Source organism: Rutidosis leptorrhynchoides, chromosome 11, assembly GCF_046630445.1.
Source record: "Rutidosis leptorrhynchoides isolate AG116_Rl617_1_P2 chromosome 11, CSIRO_AGI_Rlap_v1, whole genome shotgun sequence".
Classification (NCBI taxonomy): Eukaryota; Viridiplantae; Streptophyta; class Magnoliopsida; order Asterales; family Asteraceae; genus Rutidosis; species Rutidosis leptorrhynchoides.
In genome coordinates this window covers 61,816,867-61,830,000 of record NC_092343.1, presented here as the reverse complement: position 1 = coordinate 61,830,000, position 13,134 = coordinate 61,816,867, and the positions used below count along the sequence as shown (strand labels likewise).

Here is a 13,134-nt window from a genome sequence, read left to right as displayed (position 1 = left end):
ACAACAAACATGGCTTTATCTTAAACCTTCACAAAGAAAATAAATTAGGAAATGTGAATAAAAGTTCCCTAAATACCAACAAAACCCCAAAAGTGAACACAAAATAGTACAATTATCCAAAACTAACATGGAAGCTTTCCATTGGTATCTTTTTATTTTCTTTTAGTTTAATATATCGTTATATATTTTTATCTCTATATATACCCTTTGTATCTTTATCGAATGATCCATATCTTTTCCAACGACACATATTCCTCTCCTTCCTTTAGTTTTCTCTTTAGGCATGGATGATTTGTAAGTAAGTTTTAGATGATCAACGTGAAGCAATACTGGATGAAGCTGCCAGCATGATCTTATCTGATTTCGTCTTAAACGTTATGATAAGAAAAGATCAGGTCATGTGGTATCTTCATCCGTTAATGCATCTCACGGATTCATTATTCTTATGTTCTCAAATACGGGTTTCCTCTTGTGCAACAATTAGGGGGCGGACTATCCCGCATGGGTGATTTAGTCCCCTAGGTGATCCCGAACTGCCGTTCAGGAAAATGATAGTTAGCTCTTGGCCTTCGAGTTCGGCTGCAAATAGTGGTAACTATTTATCATTCCCTAATTGAATGTGATTTATTATATACTAATTCCATTCCATTTAAAACCAATAACCTCTACTCTATTGGTTTTGTCTAAAGAAAATTATGCATTCTTGTACCTTAATTAGTGTTGTAGTTAAACATTCAAATCTTTTATAAGAAATATGAGTCCTTGAAATAATTTGAATTAACATGTCATCAGATTTTCTGAAATATTTTTGATAGAATTTTAACACAAACCTTCACATTGTCTTAATTTAAATCCTTATAAATGCAAAGCTTATAACTTTTAAGTGGGTGCTAGTCATATGGAAGCCATACATGTATAGACAATGAATGGCTTGCAATTGAATCTTACTCCGTATTTGTTTATTAAAGTTGTTATAAGCATAGGGATTTGGGTTGCTGCTTTTAACATTCCTTGTTTGTTAGGTCCAATATCGATGAATGTGCATGAATGTGGTTAGATCAGCCATGAATGTCAAGAAAGTAAAAGATAAATAGTCAAAGTAAATTCTACGACTCTCTTGGACATCTTTTTAAATCAGTGGCTATCAACACTAAACCAAAGATGTCTTCGAGCATAGGCAAGATAGGCGACCGCCTAGGACCCCAAAATTTAGTAGGACCCAAAATTTTGAATATGTAAATCTTTTTCTCAATATATTTAAATAAAACAAATAAAAAATTGTCAATTAAAGTTAAAATACCTTGTTTTTAATAGTTAAATACAATATAAGTAAATAACTAAATAAATTGGAGTATTATTCTTGTATGCGTAGGAAAAAAAATTTAACATATATGTGGGTCGATTTTTATTTTCGTCTAAGGTCTTTAAATTGTTGAGACGGCCTTGCACTAAACTAGGAAGCCTTAGAAATCTATTTATAACTCTCATCATAGATCCCATTACTAAGGCTAGGAAACACAATTGACTCATTCATAGTTCCAATCACTAAGGCTAGGAAACACATTTAACTCATTCTCAAGGTTCCAACACTGTTCCATTAATTTGCAATGTTAATTTAGTGGTGTGGATATGTAGTAAAACTAGGGGTGGTTGGACCCGCTTTATCAAGTATCAAACTGACTCTAGTGAACACTAACCAAAACGATGCTCATTAAAGCGTCAAACGTCACACCAACAACCACTCAACGGTATATATGGTAATAAAGCAACGGTCGCAGTTAAGCTCAATCCCCATATCCACATCCAAGGTTGCAAAATTCGCTAATCGGGGATTAATCGGTCGGGACATTGAAAAGATTAATCGGCAATTCGGGTATTAATCGGATTGTACTTTATACAAATTAATATTATATTTTAAAAGTTATATGTGTAAATATAGTAGAAAGCCATAAACATAAACATAAACTTTAACATAATTATTTAAAATGGTTCATTTTATTCAAAAACTATATAGTTCTAGCTTAAATTTATCTTAAAATGTTGACCAATTTTGACTTTGACTGACTTTGATTACTAAATTCGATTTTGACCCATGAATTGACGTTGACCTATTAATTAAACGGATTTTAGAAAATCGGAACGGATTGCTCTTAAAAATGATTAATTGAGGATTAATCGGCGAGTAATCGGGTTTTTTACAACACTGTCTACATCCCTTTGTCGGGATTACGGATAGCACCTTTCTCATGTTAGTGTAAGATTGGTTGCTTATTTTTTTTAATCTAATAAAGTGGTGAATTTGCTAGGAATAATAATTTGAGTTACTGATTTTAGATGTATAGTTCCTGTGTTTAGACCTTGTAGACTCTGTTAAGAACAATATTACGCGTGCTTAATTCATAAGTTTAATTAGTCATTTATGCATATTCTGCAACATACACGTCTTAATTTTGTGATTTGCTTCGACTACTCAAAATTGCATCATATGACACAGAACAATATGAGAAAAAAATTGGATGTAAAACATACACAAATTCCTAAAAACAAATTACATATAGCAATTTTTTCAACAAAAATAGTGAAACTAGACTAAAACCCATACAAAGAAAATGTCCTATAATCTTCTGTAAACATGGTTTTACATTGGCTCGAGGCGTTTGTTCAAGAAACAATCGTATAGCCTGCATATCTGATTCTGAACTACACGGTGAATTTACAGACAAGTTGACTCAAACAAGTCTCTGATCGCCACAAATAACTTACCCAAAAAGACCTTGTTCTCATTAACTTATAGAGTCTACGAGTAGTGAGCCAATAAATGGTATTAAACGGAATGTATATCCTGATATTCCAACAGCTATCGTTTAGAATTTGTAGATAGGGAAAATAACTACTTTTATCAAAAAATAAATTTAGAGTAAATTATACAAATAGTCCTCGTGATTTGTTTAAGATTAGACTAATTGTCCTTATCTTTTGAAAATCACACCGGTAGTCCCAATTTTGATAAAATTACACCAATTATCCCATATCTTTTAAAAATTGCACCGATAGTCCATGACTTGCATAAAAGTGTACACTGACGGTCCATAATTTACTTAAAAGCGCATTATCATCACTCCTATTATCGCGCATTTTACGTAAGTCAGGACCATCAACGTACACAAACAAATCTTTCTTTATTGGCCCCCGCCTTAAGGAGTGGGGGCGCATTAAAGAATCTATGTCCGTAAGCGCAACTTTAATGCATGTCAGGGACTGTCCGTGAAATTTTTAAAAGATAAGGATAATTAGTGTAATTTCATAAAAACCACATGAATGACCGCCATGCACTACAAAATCAATCAGGGGGCAAATCGGTGTAATTTGCAAAAGATAAGGACGATTGATGTAATTTAATGTAAACTACAAGGACTATCGATGTAATTTACTCTAAAATTAAGTAACAAACGACCTGCTCATTCTTCATTATTGTTGTACTTGTCGATGTATCTGAAGTAACCAATCAGCGTACCCGTTCATACCACCAACCTGATCCTCGATTAAATTTATGAGTAAAAAGAAACCTTCTCGAGGCTGTTCGCCTTGTCTCACGAGATGACATAATTGATAATATGACGCATCGGCTTCTCTAAGTGTTCTTAGTATCCCCATTAGCTTTCTTGATATTTCGTTATCACGTTCGGTCAAACTAACCTGATTCTTGAAAAAGATAATCAATAGCATTAAGTTACACAAGTAGCAATAAGAGAAAAAAAAACAATACTCGATGAGGGTGTTGGTAACGATTAACATGATCGTATAAAACATACATGATTGATAGATAAAACGACATATGTGGATAAAAAGAACATACCCTAGAGAAGTCTGTAGATGAATCTTCATCGACTAAATTCCGAGCTAAATCCGGTGAAATCATGCGGCCAAACCACACAACAAAACGGAGACCGTCATCAAATATATATATTCCTCTAGAATCTAAGCTTTCTGCAACAAGTGGCAGTCTTTTACAAACTTTGCTAAATTCATCAGCAACAGAAACAGTAGGTGTCTGCAAATAAATAAATGGTACATAATGTCTCTGTATCCGTGAGTATAGTTATACCTAGCAATTGAGACACAAACTCTCAAATTTGGGTCAACTGGGTCAAGCTTTCGGGTCAATTGGGTCTCAAAAAAAATTAGGCCCATGTAAACCAAAAGTATATGGCCCGTTTGGACCCATTTGACCCATGACCCGTTTCGACCCGTTACACAACCCGACCCAACGTGACTCATTTGGACTGTTTAAAAATTTGACCCGTTTGAACATGACACATTTCAACCCAAAACTGTTTTGACCCGTTACCCAAACCGAATCAACCTGGCCCGTTTGCCAGGTATAAGTATAGGTGACAATTTCAACCCATCTACTTGAGCACAGGTGAATTTAAGTGACAAAAAGATGCTATCTTAGAAGGAAACAAGTCAAACGAATCGAAAGTAGCTCAAAGTGAACTTCTAATGCATAGAACCTCCTTAACCATTATATTACAGAGAGAAAAAAAAAGCAATGAAATAAAACACCCTCTGCAACCGAATTTCACATTTGTCTCACTAATAATTTACAATTGTTTTTGATATTAATGGACAAAATTTGTTTGAAGTCAACCTGAGCGGTTTCGACCCGAACCAAAAATATACCCAACCCACTCATTTTGCAACCTATAGTCAGAAATCAGAATATAAAAAACAGGTACAAGTAATCAGAATTTACCTTCATAAGATACTCGTCTACTCTTAACAAGCTGGGATATAAAAGCTTTAACATTTTTTTAACGGGTAAAGCCATCATAGTAAAACCAGCTGCACAACGTTCATCGAGCTGTGAGTCAGCATAACCACCACGAAGTGCGGTTGATTTAGTTAGTGACAACCCGTATAACGGCAAGTATTTCAACGTTTCTGGATAGATCATCCTACTTCCGACACGATGCTGCACCGCGTAAAGTTTTCGATATTCTTTAAGTGATTTGACGATTCTCAATTGAATAGCACTACGAGTTTCTTCCAGTTTGTACGATAAAGATTTTTCGATTGCTGCAAATAATTATGTTTCATATCACAGTAATGCAAACGTCAATAGCATCAAAAAAGGAGGATGCATAATCGTGAAATTTGGTAAGGAGTCCCAATGAGTAATCTTTTGTACAGACGGGTCAGGTTCTTGGTCCAAAATTGTCGTTTCCGTAGATGGTGCGTTATAAGGGAATGAAATTATATTCTTCCAAAAAACAATCTAGGTTTTTAACATTGCATTATACATTATTCCAATAAAGGTACATATTTTTTAGAAGTAAAATGCTTTAAACGGTTCACGCCTTCAAAACACACTTTTGGAAAACTTTTGATTCGTTCTACATGTTTCATAAACTATTATCTATTTATTTTACTAATTTGACCTGTCAAAGATAAAATGTAAGACTCGATGTCAAGATGGTGTTGATGTATTGGTGGTGACCTAACTTCCCATAAGGAAGGTCAGGTGTCGAGACCCCCAGAGCTACAAAATATTTCCCTTGAGGTTACCCGCTCATTTCATGGGTCTCGAAGGTCTCGGACGTATTGCGTTTGAGCCTCACCCGAGGGGTTATACCACACGTGATGCCCGTATGGATTTGCCAAGGGGGTTTCATCCTGAGGGGCGATAGGACCGTAATGGTTCGTCCCAGGATATGATCGGGTGGGTGAGTTCCGACATTGTGTTCAGACCCGTCAGTGACTCTAACCGCCGATCAAAATAAATGTACGACTCAATTATGAATAAATAGGTTGGAATTGCCACCTCTAAAAAAAAAATTCTTTTTTTTTTTTTGCAGGAAAAAGAGAGAATTTTTCATACCTAATCTAGCAAGCAGAGAAACAATAGCACCCGTATCTGCCTGTCGGTACATCTCTCCTAAATCTGGAACCACTGATGCTGCTGCAGTGTGTACTCTAATACGTCTTTCACCGCAAGATGCCGTGTATCTTATGATAGTTAAGTATTCATATATCCAAAACCCACATCACATGTACATGTAGTCATGTACAAGCGTAACTAAATCACAAAATGTCTTTTGAACCCTTCAGACCAGTTACCAATGAAATATAACCCCCAAGTTAATCCATTTTTACATACACACAGAATACAGTTAACATTAAGAAATAACAACCTTAGAAAAAAAAATTTGGAGGATACAGTAAAGCCACTTGAAAATACACAATCTGAGTTGTGAGCAACGTCTCTTCAAGTGCAAACTGCATTGCATAAGCTTTATCGCAGTCAACAGCTGGAAGTGCTATAAGATCCGTAGATCTTAGCATAAAGTTGCCATGATATGAAGTGAAACGGACTCCTTCAGAAATAATAGAAAAAAATAGTATAATATAATAAGTCTTTGACTGAAAAGGTGAATCAACATGCTAGAAGCAATTACTGAAAGTAGAATTATATAGTATTTGCTTTTCTTAAAGAAATAAAATAATATTTTTTTTTTTTTAAATTGATATTTATAAGATTATTCGGCCAACCTTTCCCACATCTAATGCGCATAACAGCTTCCCATGCAGTCTCTCTTGTAAGGTCCCTAGCCAACTCATGTCTTAATTTGTCTTTATGAATTACAGAATGAAAGCTTGCATAATAATACACCTGTCCACCAGTGTATTTAGCCAAAGTACCTGCATGTAAATCAATAAATATTTGTGGGCTTAAAGTTTTTATACATAAAGTGATATAATTACATAAACTTATTGCGATAACATTTAATTTTCTTTTTTAAAACGATATAGGCTATGGCATGTATATGAACACACTTAAGAAAACTGTCAGCGTGTTCAACACTTCAACCGATTCAATTAGTCCTTATTAGTTTAGTTTTTTTGAAGGAAGCCAATTGAGTCAGTCATAAATTACAGCCCAAATTGACACAATCTCAACAACATGTGCACTGATGATAAGTAGAGTATAGAACGAAAATTACCACCAGTACGTACCTAGTGAGGCTATATCCGTATACTTGTCACTGAATGCGTATATATTCACGGCAACTTGGAATTTGGTGAAGTCGGCGGCCATCTGTTTATAGAATGGGTCTTCTGGTATTCTTAAAGCATGCTCTTTATCCGTCCCATAAACACGAAGATCATCACCACGCAACCGTAAACGACCAACACCGAGTGAAGGAAGAGTACTCTGGAATATTAACAATTTCCCTCCAAGTTGGCTCTGCATGGAGAAAAAACTTGTTAATGACATGGCAGTGAGACGATTGGCAAACATCATTAAGTGAGACGACTGGCAAACATCATTAAAAAAATATATCATGTTACACTATACAAGAAGGCGTATAGTTGTGGATATTAAGCAAGGTAGCAAAACTCGTTACTCGGGGAGTACTCAGTCGGGACATTGGAGGAAGTAATCGGAAATTATGTGATGAATCGGTGATGAATCGGATAGGACTTTTTCTACATTTAAATAATAGTTTCAAAAATATTTAATGACAAGTCTTGAAAAAACTGTAATATTGTTGATTCCGTTAAGTTCTTTTCTTTTGTTTGGCTTCGTTTTAGGGCGAAGCGTATTTTAAATTGGAATTCTTGGCTTTTATGCCCTTTGTAATGCTTTTCTAGCTCCTTGCTAGAGAGCCATTTGGTTGTTAATAAAATCCCGCTGTTCTAAAAAAAGTTTCAAAATTATATGGGTAAATATAGAAGAAAACCATAAACATAGACATAAACTTTAACATAATTGTCTAACAACTTAAACATAAACATAAACATAAACATTCATTTGTTCAAAAACTCAAGTTCTAGTTTAATTTCAAGTTAAACTATTGACCAATTTTGACTATGACATACCTTGACCAACAAAACCAATTATCAAAGTGCAACGAAACCATCATTAGCCTAGTTTATCTATACTGCAACGAGACCAATTATCAAAGTGCCTTGACTTCAATTCTCATTTCACAAGACATATCTCATCCATTTTGGTAGACGTTATCTATTAATTTCTTGAATAATAAGAATTTTCATTAAATGGTTCAGGACCGAAGAGGCTTACCATAACCATATAAGCTGCTTTAAGGGCTGGCCCAAAAGCAGATTCGACATTAACGTTGTCCTGAAACATAGAAGGTAAGCTATCCAAAAATGCCTCCACCACAGCTCGTGATTCCGATAAGTTAACGAGAAGATCATCTGGTAACGGAACAAAAATATCATCCAGATCTGATACGACCATCATTTGAGGCTGTGTCAGAGAAGACTGAAAAAGTCGAAACATAAGGGGTCAAAATCAGTCAACATTATATAACTTATAATATAAGGAATTGTACGGGTAACTAAATGCTAACTCACTTGCCTTCATATTGTAAAAATGAATTGTGCTGTCAAAGGTTATGAACCCGATCTGTGTTCTGGGGCTGCCCGGCAATCTATCTAAACAAGATTTGATGGTTTGCGCCATCACCTAACAAAATGTATACAAATATCGATAATAACTCAACTACTCAAGTGTGCTCTACTATTCAATAAAGATGAGCTGATAAGCTGTAAACAAACTCTTAATAAAAAAAATTACGAGACATTATATATAGCACCTTATGAAAAAATCTACAAGTTATTTGAAAATTCGGAATAAAATCGAAAGACTAAATCTTCAGTCTGTCTTAGTTACCTAAAGAACAATATTCATGAGTTAAGCTATTAAAATCATAACCCCAACAAGAAACCAAACACGAACGAGCACCTTACTTATAAACTGATTTGATCAATATAGCTGATACCCAGATTGGGAAAACATGAATGATTTAATATGACATAAGTTATATACATGAAATCACATAATGATCATCCATCTCATTGAGTAAAAGTTCTTATGTTATTACTGTCTTTACTAGAGGTTCTATATGCATTAGCCCTTTAAAAGTTGGTATGATTTCGAAAGAATATACAGAAAGTAAAAACCTTACCTCAAGCATTCCACTTTTTACTGCAGATATTGATACATCGATTAAGAAAAAGTACAGCGGTGGCATTGGAGGCCGAACCATGTATTCAGCTGGAGCCACAAATTCCACAGAACCCTTTGTAAGCTCGGGGCGTTGACCCAGGTCAACTCTTCTTCCAGTGGCATCCAAAGACGCAAAATAATCATTTTGCACTGTGTAATGTAAAATAACTATAAATATAAATATTACTTGGCATGAATATCATAATAATATTACTTGCACTATCTATTACAGATAAATCATTTTCATTTTGGAATCTAATCTCCAGAGCAACATACTATGACTATATTATTGTATGAAATAATTGGTAATGGAAGACATCGCAAGCATCAATAAAAAGATACAACAAGGTACTGTTCCAACCAAAACTTAGCCTATCAAACTTTATTTCTTTCATTTATTGCCTTTTTAGTACAAGGAACTCAAAAGTATTACCATCATTGAGCATAGCACATATGTTGCACCTCCACTTTCTTCCGCCGTCTGTAAAAGTCACGTATGGGTTCACATATGTACGACATCTTCTACACCGAACTATTCCGGTTGTGGCAAAATTAACAATTGGTACTTCCTCCTGAACAATGAAGTATAAATAGCTCAGAAGTACAATAATTGTTGTATAATAAATAACATATGCAATATGCAATATAATATAATATATATATATATATATATACACACACACACACACACACACACACGTGTGTGTGTGTGTGTGTGTGTGTGTGTATGTATTGCTCTAAGCCCCTAACTGTATAAATACTCACCCCGTCGGGAGTTTCTGCCAGGGGACAAACAACAGCTCCAAGAGGCAACTGCCACCTCGAAACCAGAGACTGTGAATTTGGGATGGCACTGGTTGTAAGTCGCAGATATCTAGAATCGCAATTCATGGGATGCATCCCCGCAAAAGAACTCGGTTCTACATCCCCATCCAATGGTCTTGGCAGCAGTTTAGTATCAAGCCCAGAATCAAAAGATCCAGGAGCAGATCCTAATGAAAGTGAGCTGAAATCTTCTACCAAACTTGGCATACCACCTGTAGGCGGTGCTGAATTTCCTACATACGGTCCTGATGACGTGGCAGCTGGTGGAGCTTGGTTATAAGAACCTTGATGAGACGAAAAAGGAGTAGATATCGTGGGCTGAGGTGGCACGTAACCTCCTTTATAAGAAACTTGGGGTGGTGGTGGTGGTGGCCTTAGTGGGCCAGGATAAGGCGGGCCCGTTAATGGTGCAGGTTGATGCATGTTGGGCCTGGAAGCAGAATATGCTGAATCTTGAAAAGACATTGGAGGATTACTGTTAGAAGAACCACTGTAAAAGCTTTGAGGAGGAGATCCCATTTGTACCGGGGGTATCTGGTGCTGACGATTTAGGGAAGTCGACATTGGTGGATGCTGACCTGGCGGCACCATGGGCTGCCCGATATTGGAAGATTGAAATGGGGGTATAGGTGTTGTAGTTGGTGGGCCATATGAAGGAGGAGGCCTACCTGGTGGCATGGGTCTAAAACCAGGAGCCCCAGTTCCAACCGTGGGCCCAGGGAAAGAAAACGGTGTTGTACTTGACGTACTAGGCACTGTACTCAAAGAAGCAGGGACTGATGTAGGTCTAAAAGCAGGGGCCTCTGATTGAACCACTGGGTTAGATGAAATGGGCATGTTATTTCGAGGAGGAGCAAAAGGATTAGCACTTAGCCCTTGAGAAGTATTTGCGCGGTTAGGATTTTCAGTCCCCATTGCTTGTAAATATCGAACTATATCACTTTATTTCAAGGCTTCCATAAGTAATCTGCATGAACATGCAATTCCAAATGTGTCATTTTTACCATATAAAGCTCAAAATTTAATTTTACATATTTTTTTAGATAAAGAATGACTGAGTGAGAAAAACTAAATCGTTTATATACACATGTCAACATTCCTATACATATACACATGTTTGTATGAAACTAGGAGAATGTGAAGTAATCCATTGTGCAATATAAATAGTCACTTACATTGCAAACAAGTTCGCATCTTTCGAATAACTGAGATCTCATTCCAACAAAAAAGGAGTAAATGACATCTTATGCGCGTCCAATAACCAACAAAAAACAGACACTCACTTTGCATAAGTATGACCAATGTTACAAAAAGTTATAAACTTTCATAATGAAATTTTCAAAATTGACATGTTTAAAACTAATGTGACATAAGAGCTACAACTGACACCTTATATATGTCAACTGATACTAGCATACACTAGAATACAAAATCCTATTTGAAAACTGAGGCTCAATTAAGATGAACTTAGCTGTCAATAATAACATAACTAAATCTGATCTTCACCAGCAAAAACACAATAAATAAAAATTAAGCTAATTAATCATCAGTATGGTGGTAATCAGTGCCCTATAAACAACTGAGCAAACACAAAATTGACCTAGATTCAGTAATGTCATCACCGACAATAAGATGAATCACCTGATCGGAGATCTAATTTAGGTTCACCGGAGAGGAGCTGTACGGAGCCGGTGATATGGCGATCGGTGATCGCGATGCGCGTGTCTGCAAGCAGTGAACTATTGATCTACTGCATCTCTTTCCTTGAGTATAATACAATTACTATTACTTTCCTATATTACAATTACACAGAAATATTCTTTTCAGTACATAAATTAAGTTGAGATTCAAGGGACCAATGAGAGCGCGACATGTGTCGCGAAAATCACACGTGATTGAAAAAAATTCAAAAAAAACTTTTGAAAAAAATATTTTTAAATTTTTTTTTCGAAATTTAAAAAAAAAAAAATTTAATTTTTTTTTTTACAATTACATGTGATTTACCTGCACAATCACATGTGATTGAATTATACAATCACATGTGATTGGATTTGCCATGCATAATCACATGTGATTGGGTTTACAATCACATTTAATTGGGTTTACAATCACATGTGATTGACATGCATAATCACATATGATTTTTTTTTAGAAAAAAATTTTGAAAAAAAAATTTTCGGAAAAAAATTTTCAAAAAAAAATTAAAAAAAAAAAAATTCGAATTTTTTTTTCCAATCACATGTGATTTTCGCGCCACATGTCGCCATCTCATTGGTCCCTTTGTTTTCAAGCAAATTTATGGATGCAAGTGATTACAACTCGTCGCTCCGTCCCAAAATAAGTAATAAATGTTCCGTTTGACTTTTTGTAGTCTTTTTTTCGATACTTTGATTTTAAATATTGTTAATGGTGCTATATAATATTTGATATGTTATGATACTAAAAAGTCAAGATGGGGTGGCTGGCAATTTGAATCAAAATTCATAAAGTCCAATATATAGAAGGCACGCGTGACTGGAAACGGTAAATTTAAGTAGTATAAATATAGATCAATGTATGCAAGATAGAGGTACCAAAATTTTGAATATACTCTTCAATTTCTCTCTTTCTGTCATTCTTATGATGATAATAGAAATATCCAAATAATAGGCCACCAAATGTAGTTATAAACTACTAACTCATAACACGTTATCAGCACGAAGTGCTCCGTATAATCAAGGTTTATCTAAGCAAGCACAAGTCACTAATCAAGGTAAGAAATTCTTTAACGATATCTTCTATTATTTATTAGTAAGGTAAATATTATTATCATCATAAGTAAAATTATATTTATGTAATCTAACTTTTATTAACTTCACTAACATTTATATTTATGTTATTTAAGTTATATATGGTCGGTTATACCGCCTGAATTATATTTATGTAATCTAACTTTTATTAACTTCACTAACATTTATATTTATGTTAATTAAGTTATATATGGTCGGTTATACCGCCTGAATTATATTTATGTAATCTAACTTTTATTAACTTACTAACATTTATATTTATGTTATTTAAGTTATATATGGTCGGTTATACCGCCTGAATTATATTTCTGTAATCTAACTCTTAACTTCACTAACATTTATATTTATGTTATCTAACATTTATGATTACTTATGTAATTAATCATTATTTATTTCATGCATACTAATGTTTATTCTTAAAATTTATTATTTATGCATAATATGTTTATTCTCTTAATCTTCGTATTTATACTAAACGTA

General features: G+C 34.7%; 1 protein-coding gene across 3 annotated transcripts; it reads right to left on the bottom strand.

The window, feature by feature from the left end:
- Positions 1-2,539: 2,539 nt before the first annotated feature.
- Positions 2,540-11,629, bottom strand: LOC139876281 (protein transport protein SEC24 A-like). Of its 3 annotated transcripts, none has more exons than XM_071863584.1 (14): positions 11,507-11,629; positions 9,806-10,832; positions 9,474-9,612; positions 9,000-9,190; positions 8,390-8,497; positions 8,090-8,293; positions 7,018-7,249; positions 6,553-6,702; positions 6,221-6,377; positions 5,882-6,009; positions 4,757-5,079; positions 3,857-4,051; positions 3,455-3,702; positions 2,540-2,842 (listed from the first exon to the last, which is right to left on the bottom strand). In XM_071863584.1, the coding sequence occupies exons 2-13, from the start codon at positions 10,778-10,780 to the stop codon at positions 3,469-3,471; spliced, it is 3,036 nt and encodes a 1,011-aa protein (XP_071719685.1). In that variant the 5' UTR covers positions 10,781-10,832; positions 11,507-11,629; the 3' UTR covers positions 2,540-2,842; positions 3,455-3,468. The 3 variants fall into 3 exon arrangements, with proteins under 3 accessions (XP_071719685.1, XP_071719687.1, XP_071719686.1); XM_071863586.1 differs by having other exon boundaries at positions 3,455-3,696; XM_071863585.1 differs by lacking the exon at positions 2,540-2,842 and having other exon boundaries at positions 2,851-3,702.
- Positions 11,630-13,134: the final 1,505 nt, after the last annotated feature.

Excerpts from the sequence above, each read along its gene's own strand:
- LOC139876281 (XM_071863584.1), bottom strand. The coding sequence starts at position 10,780 with ATGGGGACTGAAAATCCTAACCGCGCAAATACTTCTCAAGGGCTAAGT. Across the intron at positions 7,250-8,089 it reads AAGCAGCTTATATGGTTATG|AGCCAACTTGGAGGGAAATT; the intron begins GTAAGCCTCTTC and ends TTCTCCATGCAG. Across the intron at positions 3,703-3,856 it reads CATCTACAGACTTCTCTAGG|AATCAGGTTAGTTTGACCGA; the intron begins GTATGTTCTTTT and ends ATCTTTTTCAAG.